This window comes from Sander vitreus, chromosome 23 (assembly GCF_031162955.1).
Source record: "Sander vitreus isolate 19-12246 chromosome 23, sanVit1, whole genome shotgun sequence".
NCBI lineage: Eukaryota > Metazoa > Chordata > Actinopteri > Perciformes > Percidae > Sander > Sander vitreus.
The window spans coordinates 22,173,400-22,195,899 of NC_135877.1; the positions used below are offsets into that span (position 1 = coordinate 22,173,400).

A 22,500-nucleotide genomic window follows, 5' to 3' on the forward strand; every position below is an offset into this window, starting at 1 on the left:
GACAGTAGAATAAAACTAGAAGACAGTAGAATAAAACCAGAAGACAGTAGAATAAAACCAGAAGACAGCAACACCAGTCGGAGCCTTTTTAATTCTAGCCAATGAAAAAGAAGTAGACATTAAAGCATGATACGAGCTAACACAAAGCATGCAACTCCGTGTGACAGACAGCGGGAATAAAGCTGAAATCAGGTCACAGAATTCACTGGAACACCTGTTATGAGATCTTCGAGGTGTAATTATGAGAAGGTGAGTCATAACCATTAATTAGTAAGTCATAATTATGGGAAACAGAAGTCATAATGACAGCGGGGAGCTCAGAGGAGAACTGCTGTTTCTTCACGGCGACAGGAGTCAGTCGAGAAACGTCAAGTCGTTAGTGTAGGCGGAGCATTTGGGCCCAGTCGCTACGCACACACTACACACTACACACACACTACACACTTCACACTACACACTACACACTACACACTACACACACACTACACACTACGCTCACACTACGCACACACTACACACACACTACACACTTCACACTACGTACACACTACACACTACACACACACTACACACTTCACACTACGCACACACTACACCCTACACCCCTACGCACACACTACACACTACGCACACACCACACACTTCACACTACACACTACGCACACACTACACACTACGCACACACTACACACTTCACACTACACACTACACACAATGCACACACTACACACTACGCACACTACGCACACACTACACACTTCACACTACGCACACACTTCAAACTACACACTACTTCACACTTCACACACACTAAACTAAGCACACACTACACACTTCACACTACACACTACACACAATGCACACACTACACACTACGCACACACTCACACACTACACACACACTACACACTCACACACTACACACTACGCACACTACACACTACACACACTACGCACTACACACTACACACTACACACACACTACACACTACACACTACACACTACACACACACTGCACACACTACACACACACTACACACTTCACACTACGCACACACTACACACTAAATGCACACACTACACACTTCACACTACGCACACACTACACACTACGCACACTATGCACACACTACACACTACACATTACACACTACGCACACACTACACACTACACATTAAACTACGCACACACTACACACTTCACACTACACACTTCACATTTCACACTACGCACACACTACACACTACGCACACACTACATACTACGCACACACTACACACTACGCACACACTACACACACAAACTAAACTACGCACACACTACACACTTCACACTACACACTTCACATTTCACACTACGCACACACTACACACTACGCACACACTACACACTTCACAATGCACACACTACACACTTCACACTACGCACACACTACACACTTCACACTACGCACACACTACACACACACTAAACTACGCACACACTACACACTACGCACACACTACACACACACACTAAACTACGCACACACTACACACTTCACACTACACACTTCACATTTCACACTACGCACACACTACACACTTCACACTACGCACACACTACAAACTACGCACACACTACACACTTCACACTACACACTACATACACACTACACACTACACACACACTACACACTACGCACTGCCTCACTACACACACACTACACACTACGCACAGACGCAAACACACACACAACACAGACACACAACACACACACACACACACACACACACACACACACACACACACACACACCTTGTCAAGGGAGAACATGGCGAACACCGGTCCGTCGTGAGCTTTGACTGTTTTCAGCAGCAGCGCTTCCTTCCAGATGTAAACGTCTCCCGTGGCGGCGCCGGAGAACACCAGCGCCTCGCTGCGGCCGTAGCACACCGACATCATGGTCTCCGGCCGGCCCGCGCTCCTGAACACACCGCGCCTGTAGGTCAGACCGCCACCTGGAGGACGGACAGAGAAGCACTCGATCAGACGCTACTTTCATCGAAAGCGTCAAAGAAACCATCAAAAAGGGTGTTCAAAATGTCGAAAGCGTCAAAAGAAGTGTAAAAAACAGTCTTTGACTGGTTTTACTGGCTTCTGGTTTCATTTTACCTTCGCAAGAGAGCGTTAAAAGTGTTGAAAGCTACAAAAAAGTGCCAAAAAAGCATCAAAAAAGCATCTACCGACATGAACGTTTTGGTTTTTAAGCGTAAAGTTTTGAGCCAAAAGTGATCTCGGTGCACCAAATGTTTTTCTCTCCAGTAGAAGAACTAATCTCTGTTTAAACTAACACGCCCTAACCTCATATCTCATCAACAGTCTGGTATACTGGGCCAGAGCAGGGGGAATGAGAGGGGGAAACACCAGAGCAGGGGGAATGAGAGGGGGAAACGCCAGAGCAGGGGGAATGAGAGGGGGGAACACCAGAGCAGGAGGAATGAGAGGGAGGAAACACCAGAGCAGGGGGGAATGAGAGGGGGGAAACACCAGAGCAGGGGGAATGAGAGGGGGGAACACCAGAGCAAGAGGGAATGAGAGGGGGAAACACCAGAGCAGGGGGAATGAGAGGGGGGAACACCAGAGCAAGAGGGAATGAGAGGGGGGAACACCAGAGCAGGGGGAATCAGAGGGGGGAAACGCCAGAGCAGGGGGAATGAGAGGGGGAAACACCAGAGCAGGGGGAATGAGAGGGGGGAAACACCAGAGCAGGGGGGAATGAGAGGGGGAAACACCAGAGCAGGGGGAATGAGAGGGGGGAACACCAGAGCAGGGGGGAATGAGAGGGGGAACGCCAGAGCAGGGGGGGAATGAGAGGGGAAACACCAGAGCAGGAGGAATGAGAGGGGGGAACACCAGAGCAGGGGGGAATGAGAGGGGGGAACACCAGAGCAGGGGGAATGAGAGGGGGAAACACCAGAGCAGGGGGAATGAGAGGGGGAACACCAGAGCAGGGGGAACGAGAGGGGGAAACACCAGAGCAGGGGGAACGAGAGGGGGAAACATAGCAGAAGATATTCCTTTTCAAACCAAAACGTAGCGATGTTAATGTAGCCTAAATCTCCTGTTTTACCCCCGAGGAAGAAAACTCACAGAAATGTCTGCTTTAGATTCATTTTTAATTGTCTCTTTTGGGACGCCGGCTGTTGCAGCAAAAGACAATGGATTATAAATGTATGTACGGTGACGGTGAGCATATTGGGAATTTAACATAACAAAGAAAATACTGTCAGTGCTATCTTTCGTGTGTCCAGATTCCCAAAGACTCCTTTGTTGCAGTAACAAGAGTGTATTTAGGTACATTTCTGACCCTGCAGCAGTTATTCTGAGATATTAAAGCCAGAGTGTAGTTTTACCTGCATGTTGCCAGAACTGGATGTGTTTGATTCCCACCGTGACCAGTTTGTCCATCAGTAGGGGATTACACTTCACCACAAAGATCTTCTCCTTATGACCTCTGCAGAAAAGGAGACAAAAGTAGTAGGACACACTTAAAAGAGGATATGTGTGTATGTGCTCATTGCAAAAGAGCTGTGTTAGTCATTGAGGAAGTGGTTAAAAGTACTCCGGGTGACCTCTGATGCACAGAAAGTTAGGTTTAAGTCAAAAAAATAGTTTAGGCTTTTGTGGCGTAGAGGTGCATTGTTCAAAGGTTGCGAGAACGGAAGAGGAAGTTGCACCACACGGAGGCCCCGACCTTGGTGTGTGTGTGTGGGAAGATAACAGTTTCTGTCTAAAAAAAGAAGAAGACACAGGATCGCTCTCTTCATCTGTCTGCTGCTCGTCTCGGAGTCTCTCCATGTTCCAGCGCATGCGTTTGTACAGGCCCGTGTTGACCCGCGCCAGGTACGGCGTGGGCTTAAAGTAGCGAAACGTGGTCACCCTCAGTGGACCAAGCTGGCTCTGACCGATGCAGAAGTGAGACACACTTTGAAACAAACGGGAGATTGGGGAAAGGTAGATGGCGAGAGGATATGAAAATGGATTGGTCCCTGCAGTGAAATCCAATGTTAAAAAGATAAAAGTCATCCTGCCTGGATCAACTGTCTCCATAGCATACTAACACATGTACAGTATGAAGCACAGCATGAGTTTCCTCTTCTACAACCTTCCCTGATAAATTGAAGCTGTTACTGTAACCTTAGTAGGGACTGAAATTAGTAAACACAACTCTGCTGTGAGGTAGCTAGAGAACAGTGAGAAAGCTATACATGGAAGAGACAGGTACCTGGCAATAAGCTATAACAATGAAGCAGATCCTACAGGAAAAGAGCAATAGTTTGATATTGTTCAGGAAATGTATTCAGTGACATGTTTTGAGACATAGAACGATTTTTGACAGAAATTAGGAAAAGTGGATAATTGACATGAAACCAAATGCTGCATGAGTTAATTAAACATTTAAATTTGGGATAATTAAATGCATATACTGTATGTCTTACTATCCCATGCGGACTTTCTGCTCTTTCATGTTGTTTTTGTGCTACTGCAGGAAAGCTTGAGGGAGAGAACAGATCAGAGTTCATTTTCAGACGAGATCTTGGTGGACCGAGCTCTGACTTAATGTCTGTTGCTAGGGAAACTTATGGCGTTTTTCCATCACATGGTACCTGCTCGACTCTACTCGACTCGACTCGACACACTGTGCGTCCGTTTTCCGTTGCAGATGTTAGTACCGCCTCAGCGTGGCTGGTCGTTATACGCCGTTTCGACGCAAACACCAGCGAACAAGTATAAACATCAGGCCACATGAGCTTGTTTTCCAGTTCTGTGGAGGCTCCACGCAGAGCTTTCTCCGTAGCCTGTGTAAGTGGCCTGATGTTTATACTTGTGTGCTGGTGTGTGCGTCGAGCCGGCCACGTGTGTGTGTACGTGGCTACGGCGAAAGCTCTGCCTGGAGCCTCCGCAGAACTGGAAAACAAGAGGCGCCGCAGGAAACTGCCGTGACCTAACGCGACACACAGAACGTGGAAGGTGTGTTGTTGTCAGAAGACACATTTAGTTTCAAATGAAGCTGGAGGCAGCAGAAAGAAACACAGCTGGATGAACTATTTAAACATAGCAGGTTTGTTCAGGACGCCCCCGTCTGTCGCTTTCACGTCACCTTTTGGTATCGCCTCAGCTCGCTGGGAACCTCGACTGAGGTGGTACTAAATAAAGTACCTGTTAGCAAGTACCAGGGACTTTTTTTCGTAATGGAAAACCAAAAAAGGCGAGTCGAGCAGGTACCACGTGATGGAAAAGCGACTTTAGATGCTGTTTGCGAACCCACAGCTGTTTGTAACCCTTATCTGGACTCAGTAAACTCTTCGTCTCAGATTGATCCTTGTGTTCTGACTTAAGTCCAATGAAAGAAAGCACGGGAATTAATAAATTGGAGTCAGCTTTGACAGGCATTAGGACCTTATTTGGACAGAATTCCTCCAACAGTACCCAAACAGTAAATACTAACAGTACTTTGAAGTACACTTTTAACCGATTGAGCTGCAGACAAATGAGTGAAGAATATTCCTTTATTTCTATAAACTGTGCAGAACAGATGTGTCAACTTATCAAAAGTTACTCATAACTACTAAATAACAAACATTAAATAAAATAGTCATAATTAGATTTTGACAGGACAGCTGAAGACATTAAAGGGGAGAGAGAGGGGGGAATGACATGCAGCAAAGGGCCGCAAGTGGGAGTCGAACCCTGGCCCGCTGCGTCGAGGAATAAACCTCTCTATATGGGCGCCTGCTCTGCCAACTGAGCTAACCGGGCACCCAATAATTATATTTTTAAAACAAATCCCACATTAAATAACAATGCAGGATTTCAAAATATAAATCTTATCTTGAGTAGATAGCAACAGAGATAATAATAATAATAATAATAATAATAATAATAATTACAGTTGTATAACAGTTGTATAACAGTTATACACTTGCTCTTAGAAAGAATACATTATTGGGTAAGTGGACAGAAACTGTTATTTTTGGGTAAGTAAACTACTGTTATTTTCTGGCAGTAGTTTAGAGTAGTGATAGTTCTGACAGTACCTGGCAGTAGTTTAGAGTACTGATAGTTCTGACAGTACCTGGCAGTAGTTTAGAGTACTGATAGTTCTGACAGTACCTGGCAGTAGTTTAGAGTACTGATAGTTGAAAGTAGGTCAAGGGGCTTGACTTCGAGGAAGTGGGTAAGGGGCATGGCCGTTCAATTAACTGTACCTGCACAGCTACGTCTAATTCCATGATTCACCTCTGCAGTACTTATACCCGGGCTGATCTCCTCATCGGCGCCAGAATGTTACATCCACCAGTGTGGTAACTTGGCTCAGTGTTTTGACTTTGTTCGTTCTAGTTTTTCTTAGACCTGTATTCCTTGTGCTTTTGCTGATTCTCTGCTTCTCTGTTCAGACTCGCATCAAGTCCTGCTGCGTTCCTGCCGGTGTCAGCTGTTCTGCCTGCTCCTCGCCGCTCTGCCCTTGCCACCTTCCACGCTCGGATTCTGCAGAGAGACATCCTGGATTTTCCGCTGCCTGCCCACCTCGAGCCTCCGTCCAGGCCTGAAGCTATCTAGCCCTGTCTCTGCTGACCTTGATATCACTAAGTACAGACCTATTCATTAAAACAACATGAACTTGTTACTCTGTGTCTCGTGTGGTATCTCTGTGTTCTGGGTCGAAACCGCAATCTTAACAAAATCTGATAGTACCTGGCAGTAGTTTAGAGTAGTGATAATTCTGACAGTACCTGGCAGTAGTTTAGAGTAGTGATAATTCTGACAGTACCTGGCAGTAGTTTAGAGTAGTGATAATTCTGACAGTACCTGGCAGTAGTTTAGAGAAGTGATAGATCTGACAGTACCTGGCAGTAGTTTAGAGTAGTGATAGTTCTGACAGTACCTGGCAGTAGTTTAGAGTACTGATAGTTCTGACAGTACCTGGCAGTAGTTTAGAGTAGTGCTAGTTCTGACAGTACCTGGCGGTAGTTTAGAGTAGTGATAGTTCTGACAGTACCTGGCGGTAGTTTAGAGTAGTGATAGTTCTGACAGTACCTGGCAGTAGTTTAGAGTAGTGATAGTTCTGACAGTACCTGGCAGTAGTTTAGAGTAGTGATAGTTCTGACAGTACCTGGCGGTAGTTTAGAGAAGTGATAGTTCTGACGGTACCTGGCGGTAGTTTAGAGTAGTGATAGTTCTGACGGTACCTGGCGGTAGTTTAGAGTAGTGATAGTTCTGACAGTACCTGGCGGTAGTTTAGAGTAGTGATAGTTCTGACAGTACCTGGCAGTAGTTTAGAGTAGTGATAGTTCTGACAGTACCTGGCAGTAGTTTAGAGAAGTGATAGTTCTGACAGTACCTGGCAGTAGTTTAGAGTAGTGATAGTTCTGACAGTACCTGGCAGTAGTTTAGAGTAGTGATAGTTCTGACAGTACCTGGCAGTAGTTTAGAGTACTGATAGTTCTGACAGTACCTGGCAGTAGTTTAGAGTAGTGATAGTTCTGACAGTACCTGGCAGTAGTTTAGAGTAGTGATAGTTCTGACAGTACCTGGCAGTAGTTTAGAGTAGTGATAGTTCTGACAGTACCTGGCAGTAGTTTAGAGTAGTGATAGTTCTGACAGTACCTGGCGGTAGTTTAGAGTAGTGATAGTTCTGACGGTACCTGGCGGTAGTTTAGAGTAGTGATAGTTCTGACGGTACCTGGCAGTAGTTTAGAGTAGTGATAGTTCTGACAGTACCTGGCAGTAGTTTAGAGTAGTGATAGTTCTGACAGTACCTGGCAGTAGTTTAGAGTAGTGATAGTTCTGACAGTACCTGGCAGTAGTTTAGAGTAGTGATAGTTCTGACAGTACCTGGCAGTAGTTTAGAGTAGTGATAGTTCTGACAGTACCTGGCAGTAGTTTAGAGTAGTGATAGTTCTGACAGTACCTGGCAGTAGTTTAGAGTAGTGATAGTTCTGACAGTACCTGGCAGTAGTTTAGAGTAGTGATAGTTCTGACAGTACCTGGCAGTAGTTTAGAGTAGTGATAGTTCTGACAGTACCTGGCAGTAGTTTAGAGTAGTGATAGTTCTGACAGTACCTGGCAGTTGCGAGTTTCTCTCCTCTCTTCCAGTCCCAGACGACAATCGAATGTCCGTCATCCACCCCCACTGACACCAGACTCTTTCCATCAGCTGCATCAGGAACACAGAGAGGAAATGTTTTGATTTAATTACTTAGGTAAACTGGCGCCGAGCTGGCGAAAGATTTCACTCCGGATCAAAGTATTGGACAGAGTGACAAAATGGAGCAATGCACATCGACTTGAAGGCTGAAAAGTGAGCAATCTGGGGAATAGAGTATGAATGTCCTCACTTTAAATCAACCCTCATCAGTGGTGGAATGTAACTAAGTACATCTACTCCAGTACTGTAGTTGAGTCCAAAAGTTGAGGTACTTGTACTTTACGTGAGTCTTTTCTTTTCATGCCACTTTCTACTTCTACTCCACTACATTTCAGAGAGAAATATTGTACTTTTTACTCCATTACATTCATCTGTTCCAGCTTTAGTTACTAGTTACTTTAGTTACTCCGCTACATTCATCTGTTCCAGCTTTAGTTACTAGTTACTTTAGTTACTCCACTACATTCATCTGTTCCAGCTTTAGTTACTAGTTACTTTAGTTACTAGTTACTTTAGTTACTCCACTACATTCATCTGTTCCAGCTTTAGTTACTAGTTACTTTAGTTACTAGTTACTTTACACATTCAGATTCCTGCACACAGAACACATGTAGTTTATAAAAGCTTTAAAAGTTTTATTCTAAAGTAAACTAGCCAACAATATAACGGCTACAAGTCCAGCTGAGATGATCAGACCATTAAACACACAACTGGTTGATCCTTCACACTTTCTACTGTGTGTGTGTGTGTGTGTGTGTGTGTGTGTGTGTGTGTGTGTGTGTGTGTGACGTTAGGACTGTTTGGATCCTTTCCACTTTCTAAAATATGAGGATTCTTCTTTACTTTTAATACTTTAACTACATTTTCCTGACGAGACTTACAGACTTTAACAAACATTTTCAATGCAGGACTTTTACTTGTAACAGAGTATTTTTACACTGTGGTATTGGTACTTTTACTAAAGTAATAAAGCATCTGAATACTTCTTCCACCGCTGGTCCTCATAAAGACAGATGTTGACACACACGCAGGTGGTTACCTGAGAAGTCCAGAGCACACACTCCTCTCTGGTGGAAACCTCGGAGCAACGAGAGACACTTGAGAGTCTGGACGTCCCACACGTGGACGGACGGGTCCCTGCCCACCTGTCCCGTAGCAGCGTAGTCCTTCAGCGGGTGCATGCTGAGGCTCAGGATGTCGTCGTCGTGGCCCAGGTAGAAGCGCTGGCTGTGCAGCTGCCGGTTGTAGACCACGCCCACTGCCGCCACATGGTACAGCACCTCCCCGCCCTGAGTGTAGAACAGGTTGTTCCTGCAGTCGTAACCACGGTACCTGCACGCACACAGTCAGACAGACAGGCAGACAGACAGACACACACACAGACACAGACAGACACAGAGACAGACAGACACAGAATGACAGACACACAGACACACACACACACACACACATGTACATGCACAGACACACACACACACACACACACACAGACGCGCAGACAGACAGGCAGACAGACAGAGACAGACACACACACACACACACAGATACGTGCAGACACAGACAGACAGACAGACAGACAGACACAGAATGACAGACACACAGACAGACAGACCGACCGACACACACACACACACACACACACACACACACACACACACACACACACACACACACACATGGACATGCGCAGACACACACACACACACAGACGCGCAGACAGACAGGCAGACAGACAGACAGACACACACACACACACACACACACACACACACACACACACACACACACACACACACACACAGATGCGCAGACAGACAGGCAGACAGACAGACAGACAGACACACACACACACACACACACACACACACACACACACACACCGTTTGTGGTCCATTTAAAACTCATTGCCTGATTATAATGTTTGTGTATTGCAGTCTGAAACATAAGTGCTCGATAATTTATGAAAAAAACTGACAGGGTACAACGCAGCCTCTGTGGCCTCTTTCCCCTTTTAATACACCCATTGATTGTATAAATACATGTATAATATCTGTATTAGTGATAGAGCCAATCCCATTGTTTGTTTCCAATAACTTCCGGGTTGCAACCTCCTGCATCCCGTACATGCTATTTAACGGCGCTGAGCAAACGGGCACGAGGAACAACTGGATATACTCTCATCTCCTTCATCTAAAATGCATGTTTGATGCTTTCCAGACTCATATTTGCTTTTATTTTGTGATTGGCTACCATAACGTGTTTGCTAAATCTAAATTGCAGATAAAACCAAACCTTGAGTTCCAGGCTTTCATGTTCATGGTCCTTTTCTTTTACGTAAAAAAACATTCAGGCACTAATTAAGACATAAGACTGACTGTGTTAAACTGACATTGCATTTTATGTAAAGACATGCATGTCTGAAAGAGGCGATGTAACGCTGACAAACGTGGACGTGTTACCCGTGCACAAACTGCAGCCGGAGGCCCTGGTCCGGTCCTCTCTGTCTCTTCAGAGAGCCGACCTGCTGTTTCTTCTCTCTGCTCTGCTGCTGCAACTGAGGCAGGTCCTCCTTATACACCTGCAGAACACACACACACACACACACACACACACACACACACACACACACACACACACACACACACACACACACACACACACACACACAAAAGTGCTATTACATTTACATGCACATAATATTCCTTTTTTTGCTCTTACTATGTAAAAGACCATATTCCTCTAAGCTGTTTACGCAGCTAATGAAAGAGAACATTCCACTAATATTCATGTTTACATGCAACAAATCGGTTGACTTCTTTGGGAATTTTTTTGTCTATATGCTTTTTTAATGGTTATTTATTTATTTATTTAACGTTTTAGACACAGATATGGAGATAATAACAGTCCAAAAAGATGTGTAAGTTAGGACTGCACAATATATTGTTTCTTTATCGGCATCTCGATATCAACCGGCGCAATATATACACCGCGAAAAGGCTGCGACATATCGCGGAAGAGATAGTAGAAAGTCACTTTTTTTTAGTGCTGCTTTTTATATTCAATATGTTTAATTTGTTCAATAAAAGAAAGCTGGAGACGATTTCCTTTTATATGGTTTAAATTCAAGAAGAAGTTTGAACTGAGAACACTTTAATGTCTGTTTAAAGCGTTTAAATTGCAACCTAGGGTCTTTTTGTGAATGGACCTGAGTCAAACTTTCGTTTAAAAGCATATTTAGGACGGAAACGCCACTTTTAAGATTGACCGTATTCTCGTTTTCGGTCAAATGGCCTTCTGAATGAGAGAGCTAGGGGCGCCTTCAACTACAAGGTTAATATTGTTTTCACTAACGACAAAACAATACATTATCCGTGCATATATGGAACTAAGCTTTTGGAGCTTTCCATCTTTACTCTCCTCTCTGTTACTCTCCTCTCTGTTACTCTCCTCTCTGTTACTCTCCTCCCTGTTACTCTCCTCTCTGTTACTCTCCTCTCTGTTACTCTCCTCTCTGTTACTCTCCTCTCTGTTACTCTCCTCCCTGTTACTCTCCTCTCTGTTACTCTCCTCTTTGTTACTCTCCTTTCTGTTACTCTCCTCTCTGTTACTCTCCTCCCTGTTACTCTCCTCCCTGTTACTCTCTTCCCTGTTACTCTCCTCTCTGTTACTCTCCTCCCTGTTACTCTCCTCTTTGTTACTCTCTTCCCTGTTACTCTCCTCCCTGTTACTCTCTTCCCTGTTACTCTCCTCCTTGTTACTCTCTTCCCTGTTACTCTCCTCTCTGTTACTCTCCTCCCTGTTACTCTCCTCTTTGTTACTCTCCTTTCTGTTACTCTCCTCTCTGTTACTCTCCTCTCTGTTACTCTCCTCTCTGTTACTCTCCTCCCTGTTACTCTCCTCTTTGTTACTCTCTTCCCTGTTACTCTCCTCTCTGTTACTCTCCTCCCTGTTACTCTCCTCTTTGTTACTCTCCTTTCTGTTACTCTCCTCCCTGTTACTCTCCTCCCTGTTACTCTCTTCCCTGTTACTCTCCTCTCTGTTACTCTCCTCCCTGTTACTCTCCTCTTTGTTACTCTCCTCCCTGTTACTCTCCTCTCTGTTACTCTCCTCCCTGTTACTCTCCTCTTTGTTACTCTCCTTTCTGTTACTCTCCTCTCTGTTACTCTCCTCTCTGTTACTCTCCTCCCTGTTACTCTCCTCTTTGTTACTCTCCTCCCTGTTACTCTCCTCTCTGTTACTCTCCTCCCTGTTACTCTCCTCCTGTTACTCTCCTCTCTGTTACTCTCCTCCCTGTTACGTTCCTCCCTGTTACGTTCCTCCCTGTTACTCTCCTCCCTGTTACAAGCCTTCATTTGAGGTCTCACCCCTACAATTTACGACATGGCATGACGTAATCCGGCTAAGAAGCAGCACTTGAAACCCTGATATCTCAGGTTTATTTGCACTAACGTGTGTAGATTTGGCAGCCTGAAAGCTGTTATTAAAGGCTGTAGAAAGAATGTGGAATAGAAAGAGATCAACAGTGTTGCTGTGGTAAATCAGACTCCAGCTGAAGTTTATTTAATTTATACATCCTTGACATATGTATGCAATAGTCCTAATAGTAATACAGGCTCATATTGCAATCTCTTAGGCCAACATGGTTTACGTATATTTAAATAGTAGTGGAGTTTATGCAGTGTCTTTTATTTTACTCGTGTTTTTTTCATGAGTCAGAGCCAGGCAACAGCTGTGAGGGAGAAAGCGTGTCCTCCACCCCGCCGTGCTGGACCACCACCCCGACCCTGTCTCCTGACAGCAGAGGGGCTGGAAAAACAAGCCGAAATAACTCGGTCAATGGCAGAAATGAATCGTTCACTTGTGGCCATTAACGACACTTTAAAAGAGAAGCGAAAACCTGAAGAATAAATAAAAATGTTGTGCATTGTCATGTTTCCTGTATTGAGTGGCTATCATTGCCAAACATAACACTATACCTTTTAATAGCGAGGAATTATAGCCTGTCTCATTCATATAGCCCCAGTTGGGGCTGTGCTGGACTCTCTCTGGGCATCGGGTCATCTGGCTCCAGAACCCCACAGGCTAAAACAATGTTGCTGACTTTTTCTGGCACGTATAGTAGGGTCCCCCCCGCTGATGCAAGCCAGAGCCATCTGCCCTTAATCAATCCGATGGAGTGCTCCACCGTGGCCCGTGCGCGTACATGTGCACTGTTACCGGCGTACAGAGGACCTCTAAAAGAGCCAGATCTGCCATTGTTAATACGTGATCAACTGATGATTTCTCCTGTTAAACTGATTATATGCTGCACCGCAAGTCCACACTGACTCAAAAACTTGCGTACACGAGTTCAGACAAGACGTGAGATTTTATCGCAGCCTACGGTCACGTTCAAATTGATAAATGCCTTGCTTTGCGTAGGAATCGGCGTACGCCCGTCCTACGCCTGTTTTAGGTCGTACGCACGTTTCATAAATGAGGGCCTTAGTGTTTTAAGAGATTTTAATGCTACTAATCATAGAGGTGCCCCTAGCTCGCTCATTCATTTCGGCCATTTGACCGGAAACGAGAATACGGTCAATCTTAAAAGTGGCGATTACGTCCTAATTATGTTTTAAACGAAACTTAGACTCGGGTCCATTCACATAAAGACTCTAGGTTGCGTTTTGGCGAGAGTTAGGCTTTAAAGCGGGATCCCTAAAAGCCCCTGCCAAATATGTGCACCTAATGCTTCCCAAACCTAGGGAAAACAGTGCTCTGTTTCTCTTTATTGGTTGGAGAATGAAGCTGGACACAGTCTGCAGTGTGTTGGCCCTCAGCAGAGACTACGCCCGCTCATTTTTCATGCAAATGACTGTGTTGAGGGGGAGCTGGCAGGTTTCAGCCATCTGAGATGTTCACAGGGAGAGACTTTTCTCCCGGCAGGTTTGGGACTGGCAGCGCTCTACTTTCACGCTGCTTTCCATTTTGCAAAACTGCATATTTTTCTGGAGCTTCATGGTCACGGTGGAATGGTGCTGCGAGTTATAGGCCATTTCACTGACTCCCTGTTCTCTCCACAACTTTTCTCTTCACTGTATAATCATCTAAAAGGAAAGAACCATCTTGAACCTTCTTGGATGAAGATGGTTCAGATTATCAGCGTCTTTGTCTTTATTTTATTAACCCCGGTCATTAGCACGTATTAGCTCCGAGGGCTAACTTGGCTTGTTTACTCTTAGGGCACCTATCCTGCACCCGGCGCAGCGCAAAAGCCCGATGCAAGTGTCTTTGCTAGTTTAAGACAGACGCAGTTGTCAGTTTCCCATCCAGCGCCTGCGTCTTTTAAATAGCAAATGCACCTGCACCCATCTGTGGCCCATGGGCGTGCTGGTCTTACAGGGAGGTGTGTTCAGGTGCATTCTGGGCGTGCTGGTCTTACAGGGAGGTGTGTTCAGGTGCATTCTGGGCGTGCTGGTCTTACAGGGACGTGTGTTCAGGTGCATTCTGGGCGTGCTGGTCTTACAGGGAGGTGTGTTCAGGTGCATTCTGGGCGTGCTGGTCTTACAGGGAGGTGTGTTCAGGTGCATTCTGGGCGTATTGCTATCTTGAGGCAGTGGGAAGTGATGGCACCATTGACCAACAACAACCTGGTCTAAAGTCAATAACGCAGCATTTCATTGTTATTTTAACAGAGCATTAGTAAAATGCTCCTAGGCTCGTGCACAGCACGTGCACACTATGCTTGTTACACACACAGGGACGCACAGCAGCACACACACATGCAGAAGATTACAAATACAAATATTATGGAGCAAATCCTCCATCATAACAGCAATGCTCCAAGGTCCAAACGCGCCTGGCTTTTAAAGGGAATGGGAGATGATCTCTGATTGGTTGATTGCATGTTACGCCCAAAACACACCTCTGATTAATGAAGACACTAAGGTCAACCCTTTAGAACCATGCGCCCAGCGCACGGACCCTTTTTTCCGCCGTTAAACTAGCAAAAGTGGATTTGGACACGCCCTAAACACACCTGGGCCAGGTGTTCACGCCGTGTTCTTATATCGTTAAAATAGGGCCTTTATTGTGTGAACATCCTTGTCACCCTGAATGTCCCACCAAACCTCTTTAAAATATCTGGTAGCTCAATAAAACATTGTTTGATAGTCTGTGCGGAAAAAAAAGAGTGAAAAGTCAAATATTCGCGTTGAACAGTTAAATCTAAATCGGTACAAAATATACTAAGATTATCGTCTGAGGACCATGAACGTCTTCACAGCAATCCATTGAATAGTTGTTGGGATATTTGGACCGCACGGACGAAAATAAAGGGGCGGAGGAAAACTGAAGAGAGAGAAGAAAGAAAATAGGCAAAAAGAGAAGGAAGGCATGCCAAGGATAAGGGAATATAATAATAATAAGTTTTCCTGCTCTTTCCATTTAAGCTTGGGAGCTTCTGAGAAATATAAACAGACATGCTCTCTCTCTATTTGTCTGGCATACACACACACACACACACACACACACACACACACACACACACGCACACACACAGACACACACACACACACACACACACTTTGAGCTTTATCTCTGAGCAGCACATTGTTGCAACACTGGCGGCGGGCGGCTGGCATTAAAGATAAGAGCAGAGCCCAGCTGTGCTGCTGCAGACGGGAATAAGAACGAGGAGATGATTCAGTGGCGCCTCCATTAAAGAGCTCATATTCTGCTCATTTCCAGGTTCATAATTGTATTTAGAGGTTGTACCAGAATAGGTTTATGTGGTTTAATTTTCAAAAAACACTATATTTTTGTTGTACTGCACATTGCTGCAGCTCCTCTTTTCACCCTGTGTTCAGGTCTCTGTTTTAGCTACAGAGTGAGACCTCTCACTGCTGGAACATCTTTGTTGGCAGTCGCACATGCTCAGTACCTAGGTAAGGACTACTAGCCAGTCAGAAGCAGAGTATGAGGGCGTGTCCTGACAGTATCTAGGTAAGGACTACTAGCCAGTCAGAAGCAGAGTATGAGGGCGTGCCCTGACAGTACCTAGGTAAGGACTACTAGCCAGTCAGAAGCAGAGTATGAGGGCGTGCCCTGACAGTACCTAGGTAAGGACTACTAGCCAGTCAGAAGCAGAGTATGAGGGCGTGTCCTGACAGTACCTAGGTAAGGACTACTAGCCAGTCAGAAGCAGAGTATGAGGGCGTGCCCTGACAGTACCTAGGTAAGGACTACTAGCCAGTCAGAAGCAGAGTATGAGGGCGTGTCCTGACAGTAGCTAGGTAAGGATTACTAGCCAGTCAGAAGCAGAGTATGAGGGCGTGCCCTGACAGTACCAATTAGACTACATTATCTATGGATGTAATATTTCATCATCATTCTTTACTGTAATGTACTACTGTTTATCAGACACTGTTTCTATGGTCCCATGTACCACCTTTGAGACTATTTACAGTATTGACAGTACTGCACTGTATGCATGCAGGCCCTTGGAATTGCTTGTCCAATTTTGCCAACTCGTTACTGATGATTGAGATATATACTGTATACATACATATACATATACATATATATACTCGTACCACATTGATCGCCAAACCCGAAGGTTTTTTCCAAGATGTTTGGCTAATTGCGATGTAGATGAGAACCTGCAGCCAAATCCACAAGACAGAGTTGATGAATACTATGTAGAAGTACAGTAATCACTTCTTTGTTTTGCTTTTTACAGTACAAGCAAGTTGAGGAATACTGCATTTGATGTTTTACAGTACTGTCTTTTCTATTTTGTAGCTAATTATTTTTGCTTTGATTCAAATAAACCTATGTTGTGATCGTACTGTATTATGTTTTTCATCAATACATTTCAGGTTTTGTTCAATGATTCCGCTGTGTCTGTAGTATTCGCTCTACTACTGCAGTACTTTTACAGGGATGTATTTACATCTAGTACCATAATGAAACATGTATCACCTATTTTGTACTACAATATTTAATGATTGTACGAACGATGACCCAGAGAAACTACAGGTATCTTGTGTGTGGCTGATCTGAAGTAACGGTTCAGTGGTATTTCACAATACATTAGTTTTTGAACCAATGTTTGTGCAAGATGTATTTAAAGATATGAATGAATGATGTCATGTTTTGAACATTGGACAGTCTGTGTTACAAGTGATGATCGTTTTGAGTTTTGTGTCTTTAGAATAGTAACTAAAGCTGTCAGATGTGTGTGTGTGTGTCTGTGTTTGTGTGTGTGTGTGTGTGTGTGTGTGTGTGTGTGTGTATCTGTGTGTGTGTGTGTGTGTGTGTATGTGTGTGTCTGTGTGTGTGTGTGTGTGTGTGTGTGTGTGCGTATGTGCGTATGTGTGTGTGCTGTGTGTGTGTGTGTGTGTGTATGTGTGTGTGTGTGTATGTGTGTGTGTCTGTGTGTGTGTGTGTGTGTGTGTGTGTGTGTATGTGTGTGTGTGTGTGTGTGTATGTGTGTGTGCTGTGTGTGTGTGTGTGTGTGTGTGTGTGTATGTGTGTGTGTGTGTATGTGTGTGTGTGTGTGTGTGCTGTGTGTGTAGTGTGCGTGTGCTGTGTGTGTGTCTGTGTGTGTGTGTGTGTGTGTGTGTGTGTGTGTGTGTGTGTGTGTGTGTGTGTGTGTGTGTGTGTGTGTGTGTGTGTGTGTGTGTGTATCTGTGTGTGCAGTAATCTTAATGTGTAAAGTAACTAGTAACTAAAGCTGTAACAGATGAATGTAGTGGAGTAACTAAAGTAACTAGTAACTAAAGCTGGAACAGATAAAAAGTACAATATTTCTCTCTGAAATGTAGCGGAGTAGAAGTAGAAAGTGGCATGAAAAGAAAACACTCAAGTAAAGTACAAGTACCTCAACATTTGGACTTAAGTACAGTACTGGAGTAAATGTACTTAGTTACATTCCAGCGCTGGGCGGGGCCTCGCTCTGGGAAACAAGCTGACGTACCTGTCTGTCGTAGTGGATCTGTGTTTCCTGCTCGATGTCTGAGTCGAGCTCGGGGACGTCCGACACGTCGCTGTCCGACTCCTCGCTGTTAGAGTCCCCGTGACCGTCTGCAGAGGAGACACAAGTTCTGCTCAACTCACTAATCTAAACCAGTCATTTAGTGACACAGAGATATACAAACAAATGTTAAACACCGAAATTATAGTGCGTTTCATTTACCTCGGAACTCAGAAGTTAACAACACCAGTAGATAACAATGCTTTACGCTGGTTATGGGCATACAAACACTGTGGGCCCTATTGTAACGATATAAGAACACGGCGTGAACACCTGGCCCAGGTGTGTTTAGGGCGTGTCCAAATCCACTTTTGCTAGTTTGACGGCGGAAAAAAGGGTCCGTGTGCCGGGCGCATGGTTCAAAAGGGTTGACCTTAGTGTCTTCATTAATCAGAGGTGTGTTTTGGGCGTAACATGCAATCAACCAATCAGAGATCATCTCCCATTCCCTTTAAAAGCCAGGCGCGTTTGGACCTTGGAGCATTGCTGTTATGATGGAGGATCTGCACCGTAATATTTGTATTTGTAATCTTCTGCATGTGTGTGTGTGTGTGTGTGTGTGTGTGTGTGTGCTGCTGTGCGTCCCTGTGTGTGTAACAAGCATAGTGTGCACGTGCTGTGCACGAGTCTAGGAGCATTTTACTAATGCTCTGTTAAAATAACAATGAAATGCTCCGTTATTGACTTTAGACCAATGGTTGATCAACGGTGCCATCACTTCCCACTGCCTCAAGATAGCAATACACCCAGAATGCACCTGAACACACCTCCCTGTAAGACCAGCACGCCCAGAATGTACCTGAACACACCTCCCTGTAAGACCAGCACGCCCAGAATGCACCTGAACACACCTCCCTGTAAGACCAGCACGCCCAGAATGCACCTGAACACACCTCCCTGTTAGACCAGCACGCCCAGAATGCACCTGAACACACCTCCCTGTAAGACCAGCACGCCCAGAATGCACCTGAACACACCTCCCTGTAAGACCAGCACGCCCATGGGCGCAAAGATGGGCGCAGGTGCATTTGCTATTTAAACTACTCGGGCGCTGGATGGGAAATTGCGTCGGTTTTAAACTAGCAAAGACACTTGCATCCGGCTTTGTGCTGCGCGACGCTGGGTGTAAGATAGGGCCTTGAATCACTTTTTGTGCGTTTCACGAACACTATAGCAACATGTCAACAGATAGACGTTGGACAGGACTGTATGTACAACTGATTTAGTGAGACACAGATAAGACTGAAGTGCTAATAAACTGTATGTTACTACAGCTTTCACTTCTGTTGATGCACGGGGCAGCCATGTTGGATTTTGAGGTTGGGGTACTCGTGGTTGTCCAAATTCCTGTGCTCAGAAATCCGAGGTCAGGGGGCATTTATGACTTTATGAAATCCGACTTCCGAGTACAAATGGAACGCACTATTACTACCCAAAGTGTCCACTGCAGAGCTACTTATTAGTTCAACTTCCTTAGATATACTGTAGTACATTTTTCTGTAATGGAATAGATACTATCAACAAAACCTTTTTATTTTTGCCATCGTTGGGCAAAGATACCAGCACATTAGGAAGTATCTAAGTCTGGGCGATATAAGGCATACTGGTATCGATATAGGAACAACTAGACTACAGTTGAGTTTAGCCGACAAAAGGTGACCGTCATGCAGCGACTGTCTTAAGATTAGACACCAAAATGACTAATTAAGATTAGAAAAAAAGTATTGTGGTTTGGATTAAAACACCTGTCCCCTTAAGTAGTACTCCTGTGACATGAACACCTGTTTCCTGGTGAAAGTCTTGTGTTTTCTCCTTAACTTCTTCAGGACATGAACACCTGTTTCCTGGTGAAAGTCTTGTGTTTTCTCCTTAACTTCTCCAGGACATGAACACCTGTTTCCTGGTGAAAGTCTTGTGTTTTCTCCTTAACTTCTCCAGGACATGAACACCTGTTTCCTGGGTGAAAGTCTTGTGTTTTCTCCTTAACTTCTTCAGGACATGAACACCTGTTTCCTGGGTGAAAGTCTTGCGTTTTCTCCTTAACTTCTTCAGGACATGAACTCTGCTCCCCCCCTCTTTAAAGCTCTGTGTTTTAGGACCCAAACCTCCCCCCCGACCTCCTCCCTACGAGGATCTTCACGCTCTTATACAGCAGCAGTCAGTGTGCTGCTGACAGTAATAAATACGTGGAATACACGCCAATTACGAACTTCATTTTGCATAGCTATATGTACGAATGGTTCCTGAGAACAGGCTGAAAGGCTGCACATTAAACTCTTTCTGGCGTTTCCCCACCTTGTATGTTGGTATCCGGTCCTCCGTTCATTACCGACTCCGGCAGAAACCTCCACTGGAAGAGGGCGTGGTCGGCCCCACCGGTGGTCAGCACCCACTGCAGGTCATGTGACCAGCGCACGTTGGTGACATGGGCCGAGTGACCAATGTACTTCTTGAATTTTGCTCCTTGGAAAGAAAAGAGCGAGCAGTCAGAATCACTGGCTCCTCAGCTCCAAAAAGTCACACATTACCTCTGTTTTGCAAATTCCATTTGTTATGTTATGTTCTTAAAGGACAAAATGAACCTAGAGGGTTAATAACACGTGTACCGAGTCAACCGTTCTCTGGGATGTGTTTTCATGCTAATCTAATGCGTCTCTAGCTTGAAACAAGCTAGTGCAAACCGCTGATTAGCTTATAAGGCTAGTCTTCGGAGCACTGGTAAAGTAATAAGAAATCTCTATTTCTACACCACTAACAAGGCTCGAAATAGCACCACACTTCCACGGTAGCATAATGAGGGTCCCTACATGTCCTCGCTCGCTGCGCAGGATGCTACAGACACTGTTTTTGACGTGATTTAACGTAATATATAGAAGGGGTTGCAAAAATCCGCATATAATTGGGAAAGTGAGGACTGCGTTTATGTGATCTAACATAATATCTAGGGACCACACACACACATCTAGGGCCCCTTAGATGTCCTGTGCCCCTGGGCAAGTGACCAGTTGCCCTAATGGTTAATCCGGCTCTGCATTTGTCACAATTAAGCGTCGGCGGGAATTACGCCGCCTTCCCACTGGCAGTTGAAATCAGCTCCGATACGGCTTGGAAACGACCGGAAGTCATTCATTTCCTCTGGAGATTCGCAGACTGCATGCGAATGGGTCCGAACGAGTGCGGTGCGAAAAAAGTGCGAAAGGCTACGGACGGTTCCTATCTGACAATCCCAGCGTTCCTATGGTACTGGTAAACAAACCTGCTAATGCTAATTGGTTAGCTAGCAGCAGACATCGAACTATTGACATTATTCCGCTATATGACATTTAACCGACGTGACATGTCGACGTCCTGGGCAGCTGTTCTCCACGCAGCAGCCTTTCTGTTTCTATCTGTATCAGAGAGGTCAGAGAGAATCGTACGTTCAGACACTTAGCAGTCCTTCTAGTCTCTCCGACATTTCTGTGAGTCGCTTCCGAAGCTTTTCAACGGTGTAGTACGACGTCCGCTGGGGGCGTATTGCGTATTACGGAGCTGATTTCAGCTGCCAGTGGGAAGGCGGTGTTAGCCCTAGACACACAAGTTGCGAGGGTGGTTTTTCAGCTCGCAGGCGCTAGGGGGGAGCGAGACGACCACCATTCAACCCGAAAAAAGTCATATAACCATTCCAATGACTCTGAAGCTGTTCAGTTAAGGTCAATTAAGCTACAAAAAAACTGCATAGTTCCCCTTTAAAAACGTACGAAAGAGACAAAAACAAAGAAAAAGGTAGAGACCTTTCCTCAGACTGGGGAAGCGGAAGAGCTTAACAAGGCCGAGGTCGTCCCCGGTGACCAGCACAGCAGCAGCGTGGTTTGCGTCCACGGCGTTGATCTCGGTTAGATGGGAGTATTTAGGCCAGATGCCCACCACCTCTGAGCCCAGGACGCCGCTCCAGGACGCCCAGCACTGACCTTTCATCTCCTCCTTACCGACCGGCTTCCCCACTGCAGGACATGGACAGAGAGACAGTGTGTGTGTGTGTGTGTGTGTGTGTGTGTGTGTGTGTGTGTGTGTGTGTGTGTGTGTGTGTGTGTGTGTTAAGTTCCTATCTATTGAAAAGTGAGTTAAAACAATGGTGAGCATATGACCCACTGATGAAAGTGCTTGTATTTGCTGCTTTGCCAAGTAACAGGATCTGACTGTCTGGGACGACTTTCCCGCCCTAAATTCAAATTGTTGCATTTCCCCCCCGACTCATTTCCTGGTTCTCCTTCTCCATAAACATGACATCAAGGAGAGGGTTAACTTCTCCT

General features: G+C 45.2%; 1 protein-coding gene across 1 annotated transcript in view; it reads right to left on the bottom strand.

The window, feature by feature from the left end:
* LOC144512459 (echinoderm microtubule-associated protein-like 6) overlaps positions 1–22,500 on the bottom strand; it is a gene marked incomplete at its 3' end in the record, with an annotated part of 122,210 nt that overhangs the window by 39,934 nt on the left and 59,776 nt on the right. Inside the window, exons 12-19 of the mRNA XM_078243228.1 lie at positions 21,982–22,191; positions 20,504–20,671; positions 18,152–18,258; positions 10,653–10,771; positions 9,233–9,525; positions 8,109–8,202; positions 3,398–3,498; positions 1,800–2,002 (exon numbers count right to left, since the gene is read on the bottom strand). Of these exons, the coding sequence (XP_078099354.1) occupies positions 1,800–2,002; positions 3,398–3,498; positions 8,109–8,202; positions 9,233–9,525; positions 10,653–10,771; positions 18,152–18,258; positions 20,504–20,671; positions 21,982–22,191 (1,295 nt within the window). The remainder of the gene's footprint in view (positions 1–1,799; positions 2,003–3,397; positions 3,499–8,108; positions 8,203–9,232; positions 9,526–10,652; positions 10,772–18,151; positions 18,259–20,503; positions 20,672–21,981; positions 22,192–22,500) is intronic.